A 25629-nucleotide genomic window follows, 5' to 3' on the forward strand; every position below is an offset into this window, starting at 1 on the left:
CCTCCTCCTCCTGCTGCTGTTGCTGCTGCTGCTACTACTACTCTACTACTACTACTACTACTACTACTACTACTACTACTACTACTACTACTAGAAGATGTCAAATGCTCATCTATCCCAGATGCCTCTCTGCTACTTCCTTTGCTGACACTCTCTTCCACTTACTGTGAAATTCAAATGCTGCTTCCCCACCAAGGTCCTCCTAACCAGAGCATGGGCATTCCATCTCTCATCTCCCAACCCCATCACTCTGTTTTGTTTGTGGCAAACATCACAATCTGATAATGACATATATGTCTATTATCTTCCCCTTTTAAAGATGCATGAATAATCAGAGGGGACTTTGATCTTCCTCATCACTGCATCTCAAAATAGAACAGGGCACACAATCAAAAACAATTTTAAAAGAGTAAAAATCAGCACGATACAGTTGAGTCAGCAACACAGAGAAACAAGACTCTGTCAGCACTAGAATACTTTACATTGGTGGTAAGCTTTTCTTGCTTGTTATGCACAAGGGATGGTGAAGGGAGGAGGGTTATCACAGTAGTTCCCCAGGACAGGAAAGACATGGGCTCAGCTCCAACTTGAGGCAAAGTGTCCAAGTGCAGAGCAGCTCATTCAGTTAACACATAGTCTAGTCTCTGAATGACCATTCATTCTCAGGTGCTGGTTGCCTGGTGTCCAGGCTGCATGAACACACATTTCGGCATCCATAAGTCCTTATCAATAGGGCTAAGAAAAATGGATTTATATTCAGCAATTCTACACTTTGCCTACAAGGCCCACCTAGGTCGTGTTGGTTATATCTGCTAAACAGTTCTCGGGGTACAGATGCAAGGTGGTGGCCAGGCCTTGGGGAACAGAAGGAAGAGCAGGGGCAAGGATTCTGGCAATATTTCTCACCCCATTGTCCGATAGTGTCTGAGCTCTGACCTCAGTCTGAAAGCAGGGTTCCTAGATGAACAAAGAGACTGTCTTTGATTCTGAGAAGCTCACAAAGGTGTGGCGCCAACACTAACATCCTTCTCTGAGGAACCTGCCACCAGACTGGAAATGTGGCCCTAAAGAGCACAGGGACACACTGTCTTGTCAGTGAAGAATGGTGGGAGAGGGACATTTAAGGGAACAGGCAAAGCCTAATGTACTGGTGCATCCTGGGAAGCCCAGCACCAGAGAGGTAGAGAGAGGAGGCCATCTTCAGCTATGTAGTGTGTTTGAGGCAGTCTAGAGTTCGGGAGACCCTGCACGCAAACAAACAAACAAATGTTAAAAATGCTGTGTCTCTCTGCTCTGAAAGGAGAGCTATAGATGTTTTCTTTGGTCTTAGGAAGGCAAATGTATACCCACTAGATGATGACCTCCTACCCCCAGTCTGTTACTCATATATACTCCCCTAATTATCTACTGACTTGTCACTGTCCTCTGCCACTGTGCTCTATTTAGAGACTGAAGGAAAATGAGGTGGCAAGGCTAGTGTGAATAGATGTGGGGTGCTATGTGGGGAGGGGTGCGAGGACACTGTCACCAAGCACCCATTCCCACCATCACCCATTTATCAGTACTGCTCCAGACAGGGAAGATGGGAACAGGTGGTATATATTTCTATATATTCACTTGTAATAATTAGAAACATCTTCATCTGACACAATCTAGCCCCAGCCAGAAACTGAACATTGGATACCAAAGGCTACGGTAGCCAAAGTCTGCATGAAAAGGCAATAATTGCAACATCAAGGTGCTTCAGATAGAGCAGTAGGTCCTTTGGGGAGGTGGCATTCACAGTTAACCAGAACAGAGCCAGTACCCCTCACAGCATAGTATGGCCCCTCTCTCAGGTCACTCACATCTTCATGACCTCACAGGACAGGCAGATGAGATAGATGCCTCTCATGGGAGATGTCTTGACTTGATGACTTTTGCTCACTCACCCAAGCTACATGGGGTTATCAGGAGAGCAGAAACCATGGCAGAGGCTCTCTATAGCCAGGGTCATGTTACCAATCACAGCAACCCAGAATAGGTCTCTCTAGACATACAGTCATAACTCTGCATACTGCCTTCCTTGTTATAGCCATTAGAAGAGTCAACAGAGGGCAAGTGAATGGGGGATATTAACTCTGAAAGGACTCTGAGAGATTAAGGGATTTGTATGCTAGTTCTGTGACTAGAATGTGAATAAACCTTAATAACATTATGTTATAGGAAATGAGCCAAGAACAAATGCAAAATTGTAGTTTTGTGAGCTGTTTAGAAGAAGCAAATGCATAGAGACAGAGAGCAGAAGAGAGGCTGGGAGAGCTATATCAGGCCATTACTGTTTTGTGTGTGTAGGTTTTAGGGAATAAGCAGGATAGCAGTGACAGCTAATAATGGATGCACTTAAAACCCTGGACTGTTTACTTAAAAATGTTTGCCATGTTGTATAGCATGATTTTGTATATGTATAAGATGTGTATGATATATATGATGTATGATATAACAAATAATAATAATACAAATAATAAACATATTTCAATATATACAACAGGAACACAAAAGCTAACAAGCATGCACGAAGTAGAAAACACCTCCAAGTTTAGGCTTGGTTCAGAAGGAAGCTGAGGGGCTGTTCATGAACAAATGTATGGAGCCGTTTGGAGGAACAAGGGCTTGTTCATACTCCAGCGGACACATCAGGGACCTCCAGGAAGGGCAGCATGGAGGGGCCTTCAGCAATGCAATGCTTTATGTAGACAAAGTAACGTGATGGCTCTGCTTAACCTCCAGGAGACAGGAGGCTCTCTGTGTCCAATATGCGTTCTTTAACATGGCTTATTTATATCATCTCTTAAAAGGAAAACACTAGCTGCTTTTGACAAGCAGCTACCAATGACAGGGGTGCAGAGCCAGTGGGACCAGGGAAGATGGCTTTGGAAGCAAATCCAGAACAGCTCAGCTGTGGGGCTGATTTTGTCTTTTGAGCCCTGAGCTTTCTGGCTGCCAGAAAACAAGTGAATTATCTCCTGTCAGAAGGGAGGAAGCATTCCAGTTTCACAGGTGAGACAATGTATGTTTTGGAAACAGGTCTACAAGAGCTTAGGTACACAGATTTCACATGCATTGTGAAGCCATGAGACTGTCTCTTAGCCCAGTGTCACGGAGACTACAGACCTCAAGGGTTCCTCGCACATTAACCTTCAATGAAGAGAGTTCTCAAGAGGGCTAAGCTCAGATAATCTAAGCATTTGGTCCTCTGGTATTTAATTTTCTGTAACAGGACAGGGAAAAATAAACAGAAAAGACTCCTTCTTCGAGTCGAGGGTGAAAACCAGGCAGTTACAGCCAAAGATGTGTCTACAAACCTGATGAACTTCAGTGTCTGCAACTCTTTTTTTTTTATTTAAAAGTGGGTTTGATGCATTGTTACTGTTAAACGTTCATTACAATGTATACTTCTATTTATACAATTTATTCTTGGACTGTAAGTGCAGGATTCAGCCCGGCAACCTTCAGACCAGTCAGCAGCTGGCTCCGCAGACTTGATGTGCTCATGGTTCACCAAGGCTGTGTGTGAGGCTAGCTGCTGCCCACCTCTGCTGGGGTCTGAAGCTCCTACACTTTGCTCTCTTCTCTAAATGTAACTTACAGCAATAAGACTTCTGGTAGCAAACAGAGAATAGACAGTCTGGTTCTACTTTCCTGTGGATTTAGGGCAGCTGTACTCAACCTCTGCTTTCTGATCCCCTTCATCTGACCCTTTTATGGGGCTTGCCTAATACCATCAGGAAACACAGATGTTTACAATGTCATTCACAACAGTAGCAAAATTACAGTTACAAAGTAGCAACAAAAATAATTTTATGGTTGGGGGTCACCACACTATGAGGACCTGTATTAAAGGGTTGCAGCATTAGAAAGGTTGAGAACCACTGATTTAGAGACTTGGATTGTCCTGCCACCGTTTAAAGAAAGGGCCATGTAGTTGAGAGATCTGACTAGCATGTAAGAAGACCCCCACTCTCACCAGCATACTAGCCCGGTTAGACATTTCCTGACTTGTGAATACAGCTTTCTTCTTTCTCTCTCAGAACCAAGTAAGTTGTATCCAGAATTGATAGCAAATCTAAGACAGGCACCACCATAAAGATCCCCTTTTCAGTGTTGGGCAAATCCCTCGCAAGTGTCCCTGCCACCGGCAAATGGGCATAACACAGGCACACTCAGGCTGAGGGTCCTGGGGACAGCAAGCTACTTCTGCCCCTGCCAGGTCTCACTTCTGTGTTTCTCTTGTCAGTGAAAAGGAGGCTACATGTTCACTCTGTTTCAATGATGTTTTACCAGCCTGAGACTGGTTTTCATATGTACTGTTTTCATGTTATATTTCTGACAGTTTGCTTCTGTGAGGCAGCAAATGTGGTTGTAAAGATGAAGGCATAAGGATCGCCACACTTTAGCCACATGAAGCATCCCTCCGTAGTAGGCCAGCCCAGCTGCCCTAGGTGTCCCTTTTAGGTTCCTCCTCTGGCATAGGTCATGTGTATCCCCAACCTCTGATACAAAAGTACTGACAATGCCTCCTACACAGCATATAAAATGACCCCAATTTCACATTTCACCACATTACGTAAAAGCAAGGTAACCCTCAGCACTGCAGAGGATGGAGAAATCTTTGAGGTAGGGGGTGAAGTTTTGACAATATGAAAGATACATCCTTGGAACTGCCTTCTGGACCTCTAAAAAGTAAGTTTGAAGAATGCAAAGAATGATCTGAGAAGAACTCCAGCCCTTGCTATGTCTGCAAGGCCCTCTGCCATGGTTTCAGGCTCCTGTGCCCATCTACGATCACCCCCATGCACTCTCATGCTGAAATGGTTTGAAGGGTCCTTTCTCAGTGCTGAGCACCATGGCAGCTCCAGAGCCTTGTTCAAAGGGTGACCGTTTGTGTGTGTGTGTGTGTGTGTGTGTGTGTGTGTGTGTGTGTGTGTGTGTGTGTGTGTGTGTTTATGCTCATGCATGTTTTAGTATCCAAGCTTCAGCAAAAGTACTTTCTTGGAGAACTCACGTGCCCCACTATAGCTGCAGGAGCGGGAACACTAGCAAGGGTCTGGATTTTGTTTCCAGAATAGAATAAACAGACTTTCAGAGCTGGCCTGGTTTTAAGGCAAAATATGTCATGAGTTTCAAGCAAGGAAAACACAAACCAACCTGAGGAGATGTGGTCTGTTTAGAAACCAAAGAAGGCTTATTATAATAAAATAGGAATTCCAAAGTCCCCTACAGCCATGGGATCTTGTCCTGAGTAAACTTTGAAGATCAGTTCCTACTTTGTTCACACCCAGTTCTCTTCAGGAGAATGAAAATTTACTGACCAGTAGTAGCCTGTAAGAGAAACAGTTCACTGAAGCAGAGTGATAACTGCTTCTGCTTTTAACTGTATTTTCTACAAGAAAAAGTCTAGAAAGAGTGCTGGTGGCTGTTTCAGCTCATTAGCCCTGCTAATATTTTACAAACTTCTTTGTTTTATTTTGTTTGCATTGTAGGTGTGTGGGTGTTTGGCTTTGCATGTATGTCTGTGTAGCACAGTTCATGTGTGGTACCTGTGAAAGGGAGAGGAAGGGATTGGATCCCCTGGAAACAGAGTTACTGATAGCTATGAGCCACCGTGGGGGTTAGGCTTTAACCTTGGCCTTCTGCAAGAACAAGAAATGCTCTTAGCTGCTGAGACAATGCACCAGTACCTTATACACAGTTCTTAATGGACCAGGCTCTGGTCTCTAGGGAAATTGTCACCTTTGTAGGGCTTCCGGTGAACCCATGTCCAAAGTCACGCTTTGGTCTTGGACCTCAGGGTGGTGCTTAGTGCAAAACTCTTGGGAGAAATTAAGTTCCCCCTTAATTTCTCCCTGAAGAGAAGATGTTGCCGGCAATACTCAACCCTATTATACTAACTAGTCAGACTGAAATTTCAGTCTTGTCTAGCACTACTGTCCTGGTAGCTGGTTTCTCAAAGTTTCCCATGCAGGTTACAGATGATCTGACTCTTCAGTGCTGAGGGAAGACAAGTGACCCAGGCATTCCAGGAAGCAAAGTTTTCCAGAACCATGTGATGGTTGTTAAGGCTGCCTTTTGAATAGTCCTTGTGCTGGCTCCTGCTCCTTGACACATTTTTTTTTCTGAAGCCATTAGACTTCATCAGCCAGTAAGCCAGGAAAATCTGATTTTCACATTCAACATATTTCATGATTGCAGTCATGCCAAAAAGTCAGGTTTCATGTATAAATCCCTCCTTGGCTGTCCTCCAAAATGACCCCTACTGACCACAACAGCAGCCACAGTTTCCTGCATGAACACTGCTGAATTCCAGCAAAGTACATGTTCTCTCACTATGACTCAAAAGAGCTCTCCAAATACTAAACCAGAACCCCTCTAAGTTACACAAGACTGATCTGATTAGAGTCGTTGTTTTACAAGCCATGGTTCCAGCAAGGTTTAGTAGTTCTATTACTGAAGCCAGGGAAGAGCCTGAAGGATGGGATACTACACATACCCTGACATGTGTGATTCAGTAAACACACACTCACTTGTGTGTGCCCACGTGTGCATGCACACTGGCGCGTGCAAGCATGCTCACACATACAGTGGAATGTGGGAACATGCTCTACCTCTCCCTCACCTTCTCCCCCCCCACACACACACACTTGTGTGTTCCTTCCTGTTGCCATGCTGGCATGATTTGGCTGGTGTATGTTGCTTTCTATCCTGAGATCAACCACATTTCATTCTATTACAAATGTGCCACGGTTAGGCCAGGTGCTGGTGATTGCACAGCTGCTCTCATAATTCTCTCACCAGTACTGAGACCTCAAAGGGTGGCAGAAAGCTGTGACAACAATTGCAGGCATGCTGTACTGTTCAAACGGGCATTCAGGAGAAAAGTCATCTACACAGACATGGCAACAAGAAACCACCTCCTCTTAGTTCTCCTTCCTTAAGGTTTTCTATCCTGCCAAGACTCCAGGGCCTTCTTCACAAGGAATGGATGAACTACCCAACACAGAGGCGATTATCAGAGCATACAGACTGCTACATCCACCTGCAAATTCCAATGTGCTGCTAAATATTTAAAAAAAATCTAAATGATGACTCCTACCTCTTCTGATTAGGCACCTTGACTTCCAAAACAACGGTGACAAGGTTTGAAAAGAAGTAATAGAATTCACTTTCAAATGCACTGTGCTGGGGAACTTTCTCCTTTATTCGATGGCTGAGGTTATCAAAAGACTAAGTTGCTTGTTTAGTTCTCTAAGTTCAGGGAGGATGCTCAGGAGTCATTGTCCTGAAGGGTCAGCAAGGATCTGGCAGGTGGTGATTGCAAAGAAAAGAAAAAGGGGTTTCGATGAAGTGAACAGATAATGGACTGCTACTGTTTTGGTAAACCAGCAAAAACACTACAGCAAAGTGCATCTAAAATCCAGCTTGAGGAAACCTCTGGGTTCCTAATGCAGGTTCACAAATATAGCAACCATAATGAAATGGATGGTTTTTAATGATTTCCTATAATGGTGTTTATATATGGAAGCGTTTTACCCTATTGAAGCAATTTAATTGGAAAATGGCAAAGGAAGAAGAGGCAGGCAGTCAGTTCCAATCAACAAACACGCTGACTATACTCTGCCCCAGTTTACCGAGCTTTGCCAAGTTGTCCCGTAAGTGGCTGCCTTCTTTAAGGACTCGGCAGAGAACCCTCTTATACCTGACTCTTCCTTAACCTCAGCATTTTCCATTTAATCCTCAAGCATCCCCTCGGCCATGGTCTCTGGGAAGTTTCCTCCCGGGCCCCCCACCTTGCAGTTCCTTACCCCACTGTGGGTTTTTTCTACCAAACTATCCACATCTCCCAAAGACTGTGACAAGGGCAGGATGGCATCCATTGCTAATCAGATACTTGATGTGTCCTTGAGCTCCATTAGATTGGCATATAAGGTCATCCAAAATCCCTGCCCTATGCAGTCTGCATTCTAGTGTAAGACAATGACTGGCAATATACAAGGGGGTGGGGGGAGAAAATGTAGCCTTTCCACAGACGCCAGGTTCGAGGAAGGGGGGATGAGACGGATGCTGCAGACTTGAGAAGGAGAAAGCTACATGTGTGTTGTAGTAAGAGGCACTCCCAACAGAATAGATAGCTTATACACATCCTGGAATCTGGTCAGGTTGGAGGGACAGTGAGAGAGGGGAAGTGTGATCAGAACCAGAGGATAGAGAGGAGGAAAGAAGGATGGTGGTAGTGAGTGCTCCAGGCTTCATGTTATCCCAGGCGAGGAGTCTGGATGCCAGCCCTGGTTTAAGAGATTTGAATATAGGAGTACAGCCCTCTGATGGCAGGCTCTGTGCCTTTCAACCTTGATACCTAATGCAGCGCACAGTGAGTTTGCAATGCCAGAACTTTACACAGCACACAATTAGTTTGTAGCCCTGTGACCTAAAATAGCATACTATGAGTTGGCAGCCCTATTATCTAACATAGCACACTGTGAGTTTGCAGACTTGGTACCTAATGCAGCATCCCATGACGTTGGAAGACAGATGACTAAAGGCTCCTGTATGCTGATGTTAGACAGAGGCCATGCTTCTACAGGGCTCACTACTGCCAGGAAAGATGATCCCAGTACAATTAACATACAATTCCAAGTGATGTACGGGGTGGAAGAAAGCATTTGAGATGAATGATGAGGAACGGTGGAGAAGCCTCACCCTGCAGACAGACAGCTGTGAGCCCCTGCCTTGGGGAATCAGTGCGACAGATGCTCTGTCATATCAGGAGCTCTGAGACGTCTCCCAGGAGAGAAGGCCATTGAAGTGGGTTTGTGCCTGCATTTCCCAAACTTAATTATGTGACTTTGTCAGACTGTGGGTCACTTATTAATTTCATAAAATACAATCCGAGAGAAACAAATGTAGGGGCCAGGGTAGGCCTGGTTCTCTGCAATGACAGGGACAATGTGACTGTTGGATGTTTGAACTTGTTTGACTGCTCCTGGCTGCCTGTGGCTGCATGCTGGAGTCTGGAATAAGCAGCAGCTGAGTCTAGACAATTACAATGCCTATTATGAACTTAGAGACCTTTGCCTAAGGGTTGGCTGGTAGCAGATGGCTGTGTGCGTTAGAACATTAAGTCTTGACCTTGGGTTCAGAAGTACTTGAGGGAGACAGCCTGGGTATAAAGCAAACCGACTTGAACACACACCCGAAGCTTTATCTTCCAGCTACCAAGGAGGAGGACTTTCATTCTTGTACACATTATCGTGTGTGTAGTTTAAGCTGGTCTCACTTAGAATGCACCTCTCAATGTCTAATGTGGCTAAATTCATCTTATATGCCTTCTTACCATTTCAGACTGCTGAGTACTTATTGCTCCATCACATCTTAACACCAAGATACTCCTCACAGACAGGCCCATAGCCAGCCACATTCATTCATTGATTCATTGATTCATTCATTGATTCATTGATTCATTCCAATAGGATCTTTTAATACATACTTCTAGCCAGGCCCTAGGATGAAACAAACACCATGCAACTTCCTAGTAAAGTTTAGTGGAGTAGTCAGCCATGCATGTAATGGCATGATCTAGAATTTCCATATACTATAAGAAGAAAATATTACCACATTGACAAAGTCAGCACAGGCACTCATACACTCTGAGGTTTGCTAAGAACATTCATTTACACTAGAACTGAATTGAAAGGAAGATTCTCTGGCTTCTGCTAAGTACTGCTACTAGCTGTGGACCCAAAGTCTCAGTCTCCAGCTGACTTCACTTGTCCACACACCTCAGCTGCTGCTTCAGCCACAACTGGATGTCTCCCAACAAATTTTCTGCATCCCAGCCACTCAAGTTGACTTTTTAAAAAAGATTTATTTATTTTATGTACATTTAGCTATCTTTAGACACAACAGAAGAGGGCATCGGATCCCATTAGAGATGGTTGTGAGCCACCATGTGGTTACTGGGAATTGAACTCAGGACCTCTGGAAGCACAGTCAGCGCTCTTAACTGGTGAGCCATGCCTCCAGCCCTCAGCTTGACTTCTTAATAATATGTATTATGTTCTTAAGCATCTCTAACCCAAATATCTCAAGACACCTCGAATTCATGACCTCTAAAAGACAATCAATCTCTGCCTCATTCTTTCCCCTTTGCAAAACAGCAAAACCGAGAGTAAATCACCTGCTCCCTCCCACCATGTTCCCACATTGATGAGCGGCCTCACCACCCATGCACTGTGTGCATGAATCTTACAAGACACCACACTTATGCCTCTGCTTTTATAGTTCTTCCAGTTCTTAAGCAAATCTCACCTGAATCATAACTTTTCTATCCCCATCTTCTTTTCCTACATTTCTACTGTCGCTTTACTATTCCTTGTAACAATCTGGCCTACCTAGACTTTTTAAATGATTTCTTGACAAGCTTCCCCAACACACTCTTGATCTCTGGATTTACTTTCCACACTCCACACTGTGGAGTGATTTACAATGCAGCTGATTATCTCATGCTTCCCACCACTGTTAAATCCTTAAGCAGCTTCTGATAGGTCTTTGGGGAAAGACTCCAACATGTTCTACAAGACACTGAGTGAGCTGGTTCCTACCTATCTCTGCACCCTTCATTTTTGCATAACAATGGTTCTTTGCCTTCCTGAATATATTCTCTATCCTCACAAAATGCCCTCAACTCCTCCTCTACATGTTTAATTGCCAAAGACTCTCCCAGTCTTAGTTTACATGCTACTTCCTGGAACAAGATTTCCTAGGACCTCAGACTAATTGAATTCAGGTGATATTTTCACAATACCATGGTTTATGATGTTATAGCACCTATATGGGTATATGATTAAATAAATATATGTGTAATAGTTGATTAAAATCTTGCTTTCCAACTCATGAAAACTCAATATACTTCTCATCCTTCTCGTTCTTCTGCTACCTCTTCACTACCTGTGAACATCTATCTCCAAGACATGGAAAGTTTCACTCTTCTCACTTCATGCCTGTTCAATCACAGAGATCATGTAGGCTCAAAAAATTTCAAATACTCCAATCGCAGTCTCTCTAAAGACTCCAGAAAGCCTTCCCAGGCAGACTAGTGGTTTATGACACTTCAACTCCAACTTTCATGCTACCTGGCAAAAAACAAAATTTATAAAGCAGTGCTGTTGCTCTATTGCCTTCCTACCTGCTTTTCTTTCTAAAAGACTTTATATGCTAATTCCCAAACCCAATGATAGGCCATGGCCTGCAGCTGAAAACACTTCATTAAATATCTCCACTTGGCTATTTCGCTGCTAGTTCAAACTGTAATAGTAACATTTTCTCAATTTGTTTCTCAAACACATTTCTTACCAAGGAATATGATCATCTTCTTAGTCACTTGGATCAACATGGTGAAGACATTTGGATCCCTCCTTCTTAGCTAAAACCCTCCTGGCTTCTTCTACTGTAAAGCACTACCACCCATTCCATCCCTTCCACTCCCACCACAGCAACTGTGGAAGAACGATAACTAGGAATACTGCAATGGTCTTTAACACATCTTCCTGCTTCTGGAATGTTCAAAGCAGAGGTTAGCAAAGAAGAACGCTAACTTGGCTCTCTGGTTCTCTGTGCCCAATATGATAGTGAACCAAGAATATTCGTGCCATCATCAAACTTCTTGAATGTTTAAATCTTAACTTGGGAGTCTTGCATTTTTGAGGTTTCCCTTACAAAGGAGAAACTAAGCAGGAGGCCTGGGAAGACTCACCCATGTCAGCAGTGACCATAGTAGACTGGTTCTCAGGGATGGACACAGAGGTCTGGTCTTGGTCCACACTTCTGGAGTCTTCATTGACCTCTTGTTGACTCTGGCTGAGCTCTGACCGAAGTTCTGAGTACTCATCTTCCTCCCTGCAAAAAAAGAGAGCCACTCACCATTGAGTGAAGCTGCAGTCAGCCACCATTGGTGGAGGATGTGCAGAGAGTCCTTGGAAAATATATTTTGTAAGGAACAAGCAAGAATGTTCAAAAGCAAACAGTTTTCTATTCCAGGCTGCAGGCACTAGGGTCCCTTTCAATCCTCACAGATGGTTATATCTAAGATGATGTAGTGTGCAAAACTTCAGAATTTCTTGTGCTTCAGTATTTTCACACAGTTATGTACTGAACGAAATTGATGCAGCAGTCCATGAGAAATGTGTCTCTTCAAAGATTTCCTGGAAAGGTCAGAGCTCTTTATTTTTCCTCAAATTAAGAGGTAATAAAGAACACAGTATACTAACATCGAGGCTACAATTGAATAAAACAATGAAGAATATGATAAACTGCAAATTACACACCCTCATTTGGAGGGTCCCGGTGAAGCCTTTCTTCCTAGAACTTGACAGAGAGAGAAGATGAGTTGAAGCTACTGAGAAATCTCATGTGTGCAGCTTAACTGGACTCTGGGTGGGCAGATTGGCATTTCTAAATGTGGTGGTTTGAATGAAAATGACCCATAGACTCAGAGAGTGACACTATTAGAGGTGTGGCCTTGTTGGAGTGGGTGTGGCTTTCTTGGAGTGGATGTGGCCTTGTTGGAGTGGCTCTGGCCTTGTTGAAGTGGGTGTGGCCTTTCAGAGTGACTGTGTCACTGAAGATGGGCTTTGAGGTTTCAGACGCTCAAGGCAGATCCAGTGTCTCTCTGCTGCCTGCTGATTCAGATGTAGAACTCTCAGTTACCTCTCCAGCACCGTGTTTGCCTGTATGTCACCATGTTTCTTGCCATGATGATAATGGATTAAACCTCTGAACTGCAAGCCAGCCCAAACTACATTTTTACTTTTATATAATTTGCCATTGTCATGGTGTCTCTTTACAGCAATAGAAACCCTAATAGGACACTAAGAAATACCACGCTTAGGTTCCCCAAGAGTAGGGTATGAAGGGTACACTGTAGGAGAGATTCCATCCAGCTCTGTGTCCCTGTTTTTCTCTTTGCATTTACAGATGGAGGGCAGCCCTGAAGCACAGCTATTTTATCCCCATGCGTTCACTCATCTTTTCTCAGCCCTTCATGGTTATTCAACCTCAGACCTATGCTATCAGCAAACAGGACAGCTTCTAACTGGAATGTGCATCTCAAAGTGCCTGCCTTGGCTCCTCTGCATTACAGCATCATATATGGCATAGACAGACCTGAAGAGGAGACAATAATTCTCTTGGAAGCATTTCTTTTGTAAATGAACCCAAAGACTACATTGTTAGGGGATTTAATTGCAGGCATAGAAAGCTCACTAGTTTCTAGTTAGTCTAAGGGAAAGGGTATCAATAAAGAAAGCGAAGAAGAAAATATACTCACTAACCTAAACCTCATTTTAAGCTGTCAGAGAATAGAGGATGCAAAGTCTGTGTTCTGAGTAGACCAAGATAGTGAGTGGCTTGGGGAAGAGGGATAAATCAGATAAACATTAACGCCTCTCTAAAGTTCTTGGTTCCCTCAACAAAGCAATCTTCTCATGCTTCTTAAGTGGCCCATGCTAAATAAGAGACTTTGTAGAAAACCACTTAGAAAGCTAGGAAGATTTTCAACAGTTATTTACAAAGTCTCTGGCTATACAAAGTATGCATCAGAATGGGAGTGAAGGTAAAAATAAAAACAGGTTAATAAGCTATGAATGTTAATTATTTAGACATCTACATGACTCAACAATAATCAGGTTTAGGCGAGAAAACAAAGAGTAGTCTTCTTATTAGTCACCTTTTGATCTAGAGGGTAATTGTTTGTGAACTGATACATCAGTTCTTCCTTTAGTCAGAATTTAAAATTGGCTTGACAGATTCTGAACACATGGCGCCTGCCAAATCTGCTCTATATCAAATTGCTTCCAGGGATTAAAGGAGTAATGAGGGAGAGGGTGTGAGAAGGAAACATAATGAGGGAGACATCTCCTCCAGGGTGAGTGGGAAAGAGAATGATTTCACACTCCTAATGGCACCTGGGGCTGGAGGCTTTCATGTCATGAAAGCAAATTGAGGGTCCCATTCAAGGTATCAGAGAACCAAGATGAACACAGGAAAGCAAAGTCTGGATAGATGCCATCTTCCAGGACACAAATGTATCCACAACCCTTTCTAACTTGAGATGTGCTAGGAAGGGACACAGAGGGACCATCATTCCAGGTTGAGAGACAAAATGAGCATGAGCAGAAGCTCAGAGCTTTGAGGTATTGACCAAGGTGTTTAGTAGAGCTGTTACCAAAGTGGGGCAGGAGCTTGACTGGGCAGTGTGGGTCAAAAGGAGAATTTATTATATTAGAGGAAGCAAAACAAACAAACAAAACATGGTAGCAAGTGCTTTTACCAAGCCATCTTCCTGTTCCCTGTACAATAACCCTTACTCTTGTACCAGGTTATTTCTTTGAGGTAGGGCTGTCTCCTTCCCCCAAATTCATTGGTAATCCCAGTGATAAGAAAATATGAATAAATTCCCCAACATGAGTGTGTTTAGACACAAAAATAAAAGTGTATATAAATGAGTCATCAATGGAGTGGATAGTTGTTGCTAAAATGAAATTACCAAGTATCAAGTGTCTCTCCTTGGGATGTAAAAGATCACCTCACAGGATTCCAAAAGCCTGCAGTTCTGTATACTAAGAAGCTTCAAGGGGCTTTGTATAGACTTGCAATCATTAACACTTGCTTCTAGTTATATTAGAAAATATAAATAAGGGTCCCAAACCCGAGGATCCCGGCCCGCAGCAGCTCTCTGCTCCCAGACCAGAGGGAGAGAGACCTCACCGCCTGGTCAGGTGGGCACTCCTGAGGCTGCAGAGCGGAAGAGACCACCAACACTGCCTACCCCTGCCCACATCCCTGGACAAAGAGGAAACTGTATAAGGCCTCTGGGTTCCCGTGGAGGAGGGCACAAGAGCAGGAGGACCACTGCATCTGAGACACCGCCAGAACCTGAAGGGATCTACCTGATAAACAGTTCTCTGCACCCAAATCCCGTGGGAGGGAGAGCTAAACCTTCAGAGAGGCAGACACACCTGGGAAACCAGAAGAGACTGCACCCTGCACACATCTCGGACGCCAGAGGAAAACACCAAACGCCATCTGGAACCCTGGTGCACGGAAGCTCGCGAAAACGGCGGTGCAGATCTTCCTGGTTGCTGCCACAGAGGAGAACTCGTAGGCAGCACCCCACGAGCAAACTTGAGCCTCGGGACCACAGGTAAGACCAACTTTTCTGCTGCAAGTGACCTGCCTGGTGAACACCAGACACAGGCCCACAGGAACAGCTGAAGGCCTGTAGATAGGAAAAACTACATGCCCGAAAGCAGAACACTCTGTCCCCATAACTGGCTGAAAGAAAACAGGAAAACAGGTCTACAGCACTCCTGACACACAGGCTTATAGGACAGTCTTGCCACTGTCAGAAATAGCAGAACAAAGTAACACTAGAGATAATCTGATGGCGAGAGGCAAGCGCAGGAACCCGAGCAAAAGAAACCAAGATTACATGGCATCATCGGAGCCCAATTCTCCCATCAAAACAAACATGGAATATCCAAACACACCAGAAAAGCAAGATCTAGTTTCAAAATCATATTTGATTATGATGCTGGAGGACTTCAAGAAAGACGTGAAGAACTCCAATAGAGAAACACAGGAAAACATTAATAAACAAGTAGAAGCCTACAGAGAGGAATCGCAAAAATCCCTGAAAGAATTCCAGGAAAACACAATCAAACAGTGGAAGGAATTAAAAATGGAAATAGAAGAAATTAAGAAAGAACACATGGAAACAACCCTGGATATAGAAAACCAAAAGAAGAGAGAAGGAGCTGTAGATACAAGCTTCACCAACAGAATACAAGAGATGGAAGAGAGAATCTCAGGAGTAGAAGATTCCATAGAAATCATTGACACAACTGTCAAAGATAATGTAAAGCGGAAAAGGCTACTGGTCCAAAACATACAGGAAATCCAGGACTCAATGAGAAGATGAAAGCTAAGGATAATAGGTATAGAAGAGAGTGAAGACTCCCAGCTCAAAGGACCAGTAAATATCTTCAACAAAATCATAGAAGAAAACTTCCCTAACCTAAAAAAAGAGATACCCATAGGCAGACAAGAAGCCTACAGAACTCCAAATAGATTGGACCAGAAAAGAAACACCTCCCATCACATAATAGACAAAACACCAAACGCACAAAATAAAGAAAGAGTATTAAAAGCAGTAAGGGAAAAAGGTCAAGTAACATATAAAGGCAGACCTATCAGAATCACACCAGAATTTTTGCCAGAAACTATGAAGGCCAGAAGATCCTGGACTGATGTCATACAGACCGTAAGAGAACACAAATGCCAGCCCAGGTTACTGTATCCTGCAAAACTCTCAATTAACATAGATGGAGAAACCAAGATATTCCATGACAAAACCAAATTTACACAATATCTTACTACAAATCCAGCACTACAAAGGATGATAAATGGTAAAGCCCAACATAAGGAGGCAAGCTATACCCTAGAAGAAGCAAGAAACTACTCGTCTTGGCAACAAAACAAAGAGAAGAAAAGCACAAAAACATAACTTCACATCCAAATATGAATATAACAGGAAGCAATAATCACTATTCCTTAATATCTCTCAACATCAGTGGCCTCATCTCCCCAATAACAAGACATAGATTAACAAACTGGATACGCAACGAGGACCCTGCATTCTGCTGCCTACAGGAAACACACCTAAGAGACAAAGACAGACACTACCTCAGAGTGAAAGACTGGAAAACAACTTTCCAAGTAAATGGTCAGAAGAAGCAAGCTGGAGTAGCCATTCTAATATCAAATAAAATCAATTTTCAACTAAAATTCATCAAAAAAGATAAGGAAGGACACTTCATATTCATCAAAGGAAAAGTCCACCAAGATGAACTCTCAATCCTAAATATCTATGCCCCAAATACAAGGGCAACTACATACGTAAAAGAAACCTTACTAAAGCTCAAAACACACATTGCACCTCACACAATAATAGTAGGAGATTTCAACACTCCACTCTCATCAATGGACAGATCATGGAAACGAAATTAAACAGAGACATAGACAGAATAAGAGAAGTCATGAGCCAAATGGACTTAACAGATATTTATAGAACATTCTATCCTAAAGCAAAAGGATATACCTTCTTCTCAGCTCCTCATGGTACTTTCTCCAAAATTGACCATATAATTGGTCAAAAAACGGACCTCAACAGGTACAGAAAGATAGAAATAATCCCATGTGTGGTGTGGACCACCACGGCCTAACACTGGTCTTCAATAACAATAAGGGAAGAATGCCCACATATATGCGGAAATTGAACAATGCTCTACTCAATGATAACCTGGTCAAGGAAGAAATAAAGAAAGAAATTAAAGACTTTTTAGAATTTAATGAAAATGAAGGTACAACATACCCAAACTTATGGGACACAATGAAAGCTGTGCTAAGAGGAAAACTCATAGCGCTGAGTGCCTGCAGAAAGAAACAGGAAAGAGCATATGTCAGCAGCCTGACAGCACACCTAAAAGCTCTAGAACAAAAAGAAGCAAATACACCCAGGAGGAGTAGAAGGCAGGAAATAATCAAACTCAGAGCTGAAATCAACCAAATAGAAACAAAAAGGACCATAGAAAGAATCAACAGAACCAAAAGTTGGTTCTTTGAGAAAATCAACAAGATAGATAGACCCTTAGCCAGACTAACGAGAGAACACAGAGAGTGTATCCAAATTAACAAAATCAGAAATGAAAAGGGAGACATAACTACAGAATCAGAGGTATTTCGAAAAATCATCAGATCCTACTACAAAAGCCTATATTCAACAAAAGTCGAAAATCAGCAGGAAATGGACAATTTCCTAGACAGATACCAGGTACCGAAGTTAAATCAGGAACAGATAAACCATCTAAACAACCCCATAACTCCTAAGGAAATAGAAGCAGTCATTAAAGGTCTCCCAACCAAAAAGAGCCCAGGTCCAGATGGGTTTAGTACAGAATTCTATCAGACCTTCATAGAAGACCTCATACCAATATTATCCAAACTATTCCACAAAATTGAAACAGATGGAGCACTACCGAATTCCTTCTATGAAGCCACAATTACTCTTATACCTAAACCACACAAAGACCCAACAAAGAAAGAGAACTTCAGACCAATTTCCCTTATGAATATCGACGCAAAAATACTCAATAAAATTCTGGCAAACCAAATCCAAGAGCACATCAAAACAATCATCCACCATGATCAAGTAGGCTTCATCCCAGGCATGCAGGGATGGTTTAATATACGGAAAACCATCAACGTGATCCATTATATAAACAAACTGAAAGAACAAAACCACATGATCATTTCATTAGATGCTGAGAAAGCATTTGACAAAATTCAACACCCCTTCATGATAAAAGTCCTGGAAAGAATAAGAAGTCAAGGCCCATACCTAAACATAGTAAAAGCCATATACAGCAGACCAGTTGGTAACATTAAAATAAATGGAGAGAAACTTGAAGCAATCCCACTAAAATCAGGTACTAGACAAGGCTGCCCATTCTCTCCCTACTTATTCAATATAGTTCTTGAAGTTCTAGCCAGAGCAATCAGACAACAAAAGGAGGTCAAGGGGATACAGATCGGAAAAGAAGAAGTCAAAATATCACTATTTGCAGATGATATGATAGTATATTTAAGTGATCCCAAAAGTTCCACCCGAGAACTACTAAAGCTGATAAACAACTTCAGCAAAGTGGTGGGTATAAAATTAACTCAAATAAATCAGTAGCCTTCCTCTACACAAAAGAGAAACAAGCCGAGAAAGAAATTAGGGAAACGACACCCTTCATAATAGACCCAAATAATATAAAGTACCTCAGTGTGACTTTAACCAAGCAAGTAAAAGTTCTGTACAATAAGAACTTCAAGACACTGAAGAAAGAAGTTGAAGAAGACCTCAGAAGATGGAAAGATCTCCCATGCTCATGGATTGGCAGGATTAATATAGTAAAAATGGCCATTTTACCAAAAGCAATCTACAGATTCAATGCAATCCCCATCAAAATACCAATCCAATTCTTCAAAGAGTTAGACAGAACAATTTGCAAACTCATCTGGAATAACAAAAAACCCAGGATATCTAAAACTATCCTCAACAATAAAAGGACTTCAGGGGGAATCACTGTCCCTGAACTCAAGCAGTATTACAGAGCAATAGTGATAAAACTGCATGGTATTGGTACAGAGACAGACAGATAGACCAATGGAATAGAATTGAAGACCCAGAAATGAACCCACACACCTATGGGCACTTGATTTTTGACAAAGGAGCCAAAACCATCCAATGGAAAAAAGATAGCATTTTCAGCAAATGGTGCTGGTTCAACTGGAGGTCAACATGTAGAAGAATGCAGGTCGATCCATGCTTATCACCCTGTACAAAGCTTAAGTCCAAGTGGATCATGGACCTCCACATCAAACCAGACACACTCAAACTAATAGAAGAAAAACTAGGAAGCATCTGGAACACATGGGCACTGGAAAAAATTTCCTGAACAAAACACCAATTGCTTATGCTCTAAGATCAAGAATCGACAAATGGGATCTCATAAAACTGCAAAGCTTCTGTAAGGCAAAGGACACTGTTGTTAGGACAAAATGGCAACCAACAGATTGGGAAAAGATCTTTACCAATCCTACAACAGATAGAGGCCTTATATCCAACATATACAAGGAACTGAAGAAGTTAGACCACAGGGAGACAAATAACCCTATTAAAAATGGGGTTCAGAACTAAACAAAGAATTCACAGCTGAGGAATGCGGAATGGCCGAGAAACACCTAAAGAAATGTTCACCATCTTAATTCATAAGGGAAATGCAAATCAAAACAATCCTGAGATTTTACCTCACACCAGTGAGAATGGCTAAGATCAAAAACTCAGGTGACAGCAGATGCTGGCGAGGATGTGGAGAAAGAGGAACACTCCTCCATTGTTGGTGGGGTTGCAGACTGATACAACCATTCTGGAAATCAGTCTGGAGGTCCCTCAGAAAATTGGACATTGAACTGCCTGAGGATACAGCTATACCTCTCTTGGGCATATATCCAAAAGATGCCCCAACATATAAAAAAGACACGTGCTCCACTATGTTCATCGCAGCCTTATTTATAATAGCCAGAAGCTGGAAAGAACCCAGATGCCCTTCAACAGAGGAATGGATACAGAAAATGTGGTACACAATGGAATATTACTCAGCTATCAAAAACAATGACTTTATGAAATTCGTAGGCAAATGTTTGGAACCTGAAAATATCATTCTGAGTGAGCTAACCCAATCACAGAAAAACACACATGGTATGCACTCATTGATAAGTGGCTATTAGCCCAAATGCTTGAATTACCCTAGATGCCTAGAACAAATGAAACTCAAGACAGATGATCAAAATGTGAATGCTTCACTCCTTCCTTAAAAGGGGAACAAGAATACCCTTGGCAGGGAATAGAGAGGCAAAGATTAAAACAGAGACTGAAGGAACACCCATTCAGAGCCTGCCCCACATGTGGCCCATACATATACAGCCACCCAATTAGACAAGATGGATGAAGCAAAGAAGTGCAGACCGACAGGAGCCGGATGTAGATTGCTCCTGAGAGACACAGCCAGAATACAGCAAATACAGAGGCGAATGCCAGCAGTAAACCAATGAACTGAGAATAGGACCCCCGTTGAAGTAATCAGAGAAAGAACTGGAAGACCTTGTAGGGGCTCGAGACCCCATATGTACAATAATACCAAACAACCAGAGCTTGCAGGCACTAAGCCACTACCTGAAGACTATACATGGACTGACCGTGGACTCTGACCTCATAGGTAGCAATAAATATCCTAGTAAGATTACCAGTGGCAGGGGAAGCCCTGGTTCCTGCTAAGACTGAACCCCCAGTGAACTAGACTGTTGGGGGGATGGCGGCAATGGGGGGAGGGTGGGAAAGGGAACACCCATAAGGAATGGGAGGTGGGAGGGGGATGTTTGCCCGGAAACCGGGAAAGGGAATAACACTCGAAATGTATATAAGAAATACTCAAGTTAATAAAAAAAAAAGAAAATATAACTAAGTATCCTAGAGTGGTAGGTTCTAGAGCATGCACACACATGATGATCACCAGTGGCAGGAAAGTCACATGGAAGACTCCTAAAAGCCAGAAGAGCCCGAATGCATATTTTAAAAATAGTACATCCAAAACATGGTTATGTGCTGTGACTGATACATTATGCAATTATTTTACAGTGCAACCTAATTCCTTACTTTAGAACCAATGAAATAATAATCTTACATTTTGGCCTATGGACTCCATTCACCATAAAATTATTTAGTCATAAAAGGGAAAAGTTGACAAAGGTATAGTTCTCATGTGCTGTTGACTTGGAGCTGATGTTTCTGTGTAGCTGAAAGTGTCGAGAAATACAACATCATAAGCTAACTTCATGTTCATCCAGTTTTGTCATGAGCTTGACACAAATTGGAAGACAGCCTAGATGTTTGCTCATTGGCTTTCATAGCTGTCAGTCAGTTATAATTATCAACCCCACCGGACTTGAGCCAATAGGTTTTTCAGTTTTTAAAAAATTGATCAACATTCTATCTTGCTTACAGTGAAATGCAGACCTTCCCTGAAATGGCTGATAAATGAAAGAAACATATTCCTTTTAATTTGCTTAAAGATTCCATTGCAGAAAATAGGAGGTAAATTGTGGGTAAAGTGTGGATTTCTGAACTTCTCCTTCCTGTTTCCCATACAGCAGAGAGGAAGACAGAGCTCATCTATGAGCCTTCAGGTAAGCAACTAAGCAAGGGAAATATGCACCCATAGCATAACATTCCATTCTTATCCTAAGATCTGATGCAAGGGCGAGAGAAAAGGACTTACTGTACTCAGCAGTGCTCCTCCTATTCACACAGGAGGAAAGGGGAACAGAAATATGATCTTTCTGGATTTTAGTTCACTTTTAGGGCTCTCAAACAGAACAGCACATTTTGTTAGGGAGATAAAGTGGTCTTGGTCACTCTTTGAGACACAGCACAGGGTTGCTGTGTGGACTGAAAAGTCATGAAGCATAGTGGGGGGTCCTGAAGCAGTCCTGAAAACCTAGTTGTTAGGTGACACACCACAGGAGACTGATACATCAGAGATTGCCTTGTTCCCCAGGGAGGGGGCTCCTGCAGAGGGGTTCAGTGCAGATACAAAGATCACAGATGCAGGGAGTTAGTAGTGGGGGGAAGGTGCTATCCAGGATGGAAGGTGTTAGAAGGACCCACCATGTGACCCAAGACTGAGGATGGAAGTCAGCAGGGCAGTGTTCTCAATGGTCAAAGAGGCCTCCAGTAGAGATAGTGAGAGAGATTAGGCCCAGTGCCAAGAAATGGAGCCAAAACAAAAAAAGGACATTTAGACTTTTCAGTTAAAAAGTCATCCATCACTCAAGCACCAGGTCCCCTGCAGTCCAGACACCGCCCAAACCTGAAGGGATCCGGTCAAAAGCTCCCTGTACCCAAATCCCTTGGGAGGGAGAGCTAAACCTTCAGAGGGGCAGACACACCTGGGAAGCCAGCAGAGACTACACTCTGCTGACATTTCTGACTCCAGCTGAAAACACCTAACACCATCTGGGACCCTGATGCACTAGAGGTTGGGGGTGGGGGGGAGGCAGAGCAGGCCCTCCTGGTTGTCGCCCTCATGGAGAGCTCAAAAGCAGCCCCCCAGGAGCAACTTCAGCCACGGGACCAGACCTTTCTGCTCCAAGTGACCTGCCTGGTGGACTCAGGACACACACCCACAAAAACAGCTGAAGACCAGTAGACAGGAAAAACTACACGCCCGAAAGCAGAACACCCTGTTCCCATAACTGGCTGAAAGAAAACAGGAAAATAGGTCAACAGCACTCCTGACACACAGGCATATAGGAAAGTCTAGCCACTGTCAGAAATAGCAGAACAAGGTAACACCAGAGACAACCTGATGGCAAGAGGCAAGCACAGGAAGCCAAGCAACAGAAACCAAGACTACATGGCATCATCGGAGCCCAATTCTCCCACTAAAGCAAACAATGAATATTCAAACACACCAGAAAAGCAAGATCTAGATTTAAAATCAGATTTGATCATGATGCTGGAGGACTTCAAGAAAGACATGAAGATCTCCCTTAGAGAAATGCAGGAAAACAGAAATAAACAAGTAGAAGCCTATAGAGAGGAATCACAAAAATTCCTGAAAGAATTCCAGGAAAACACAATCAAACAGGTGAAGGAATTAAAAATGGAAATAGAAGCAATAAAGAAAGGACACAGGGAAACAACCCTGGGTATAGAACAACCAAAGGAAGAGACAAGGAACCGTAGATACAAGCATCACCAACAGAATACAAGAGATAAAAGAGAGAATCTCAGGAGCAGAAGATTCCATAAAAATCATTGACAAATGGTCCAAAACATACAGGAAATCCAGGAGTCAATGAGAAGATGAAACCAAAGGATAACAGGTATAGAAGAGAGTGAAGACTCCCAGCTCCAAGGACCAGTAAATATCTTCAACAAAATCATAGAAGAAAACTTCCCTAACCTAAAGAAAGAGATGCCCATAAACATACAAGAAGGATACAGAACTCCAAATAGATTGGACCAGAAAAGAAACTCCTTCATCACATAATAGTCAAAACACCAAATACACAAAATAAAGAAAGCATATTAAAAGAAGTAAGAGAAAAAGGTCAAGTAACATATAAAGGCAGACCTATCAGAATCACACCAGACATCTCACCAGAGACTAAGAAAGCCAGAAGATCCTGGACAGTTGTCATACAGACCCTAAGAGAACACAAATGCCAGCCCAGGTTACTGTATCCAGCAAAACTCTCAATTAACATAGATGGAGAAACCAAGATATTCCATGACAAAATCAAATTTATACAACATCTTTCTACAAATCCAGCCCTACAAAGGGTAATAAATGGTAAAGTCCAACATAAGGAGGCAAGCTACATCATAGAAAAAGCAAGAAAATAATCGTCTTGGCAACAAAACAAAGAGAAGAAAAGCACACAAACATAATCTCACATCCAAATACTAATATAACAGGAAAAAACAATCACTATTCCTTAATATCTCTCAACATCAATGGACTCAATTCCCCAATAAAAAGACACAGATTAACAAACTGGATATGCAATGTGGACCCTGAATCCTGCTGCCTACAGGAAACACACCTCAGAGACAAAGACAGACACTACCTCAGAGTGAAAGGATGGAAAACAACTTTCGAAGCAAATGGTCCGAAGAAGCAAGCTGAAGTAGCCATTCTAATATCGAATAAAATCGATTTTCAACTAAAAGTCATCAAAAAAGATAAGGAAAGACACATATTTATCAAAGGAAAAATCCACCAAGATGAACTCTCAATCCTAAATATCTATGCTCCAAATAGGGCACCTACATACATAAAAGAAACGTTACTAAACCTGAAAGCACACATTGCACCTCACACAATAATAGTAGGAGATTTCAACACCCCACAAGCATCAATGGACAGATCGTGGAAACAGAAATTAAACAGAGACATAGACAGAATAAGAAATGTCATGAACCAAATGGACTTAACAGATATTTATAGAACATTCTATCCTAAAATAAATGGATATACCTTCTTCTTACCATCTCTTGGAACTTTCTCCAAAATTGACCATATAATTGGTCATGAAACAGGCCTCAATAGATATGGAAAGATAGAAATAATCCTGTGCATCCTATCAGACCATCATGGGCTAAATCTGGTCTTCAACAACAAGGGAAGAACGCCCACATATACATGGAAGTTGAACAATGCTCTACTCAATGATAACCTGGTCAAGGAAGAAATAAAGAAAGAAATTAAAGACTTCACAGAATTTAATGAAAATGAAGGTACAACATACCTAATGGGACACAATGAAAGCTGTGCTAAGAGGAAAACTCATAGCTCTGAGTGCCTGCAGAAAGAAACAGGAGAGAGCATATATCAGTAGCTTGACAGCACACCTAAAAGCTCTAGAACAAAAAGAAGCAAATGAACCCAGGAGGGATGGAAGGCAGGGAATAATCAAACTCAGAGCTGAAATCAACCAAGTAGAAACAAAAAGGACCATAGAAAGAATCAACAGAACCAAAAGTTGGTTCTTTGAGAAAATCAACAAGATAGATAAACCCTCAGCCAGACCAATGAGAGGACACAGAGAGTGTGTCCAAATTAACAAAATCAGAAATGAAAAGGGAGACATAACTACAGAATCAGAGGTATTTCGAAAAATCATCAGATCCTACTACAAAAGCCTATATTCAACAAAAGTCGAAAATCAGCAGGAAATGGACAATTTCCTAGACAGATACCAGGTACCGAAGTTAAATCAGGAACAGATAAACCATCTAAACAACCCCATAACTCCTAAGGAAATATAAGCAGTCATTAAAGGTCTCCCAACCAAAAAGAGCCCAGGTCCAGACAGGTTTAGTGCAGAATTCTATCAGACCTTCATAGAAGACCTCATACCAATATT

General features: G+C 42.4%; 1 protein-coding gene across 12 annotated transcripts in view; it reads right to left on the reverse strand.

The window, feature by feature from the left end:
- The window catches only part of Mcc (MCC regulator of WNT signaling pathway), a 474765-nt gene that overhangs the window by 74450 nt on the left and 374686 nt on the right, over positions 1-25629 (reverse strand). For all 12 annotated transcript variants that reach the window (XM_039096842.2, XM_039096845.2, XM_039096844.2 and 9 more), the window contains one exon: positions 11789-11931. In XM_039096842.2, coding sequence (XP_038952770.1) covers positions 11789-11931 — 143 coding nt within the window. The remainder of the gene's footprint in view (positions 1-11788; positions 11932-25629) is intronic.

The sequence above is a fragment of the Rattus norvegicus genome, chromosome 18 (genome assembly GCF_036323735.1).
Source record: "Rattus norvegicus strain BN/NHsdMcwi chromosome 18, GRCr8, whole genome shotgun sequence".
NCBI lineage: Eukaryota > Metazoa > Chordata > Mammalia > Rodentia > Muridae > Rattus > Rattus norvegicus.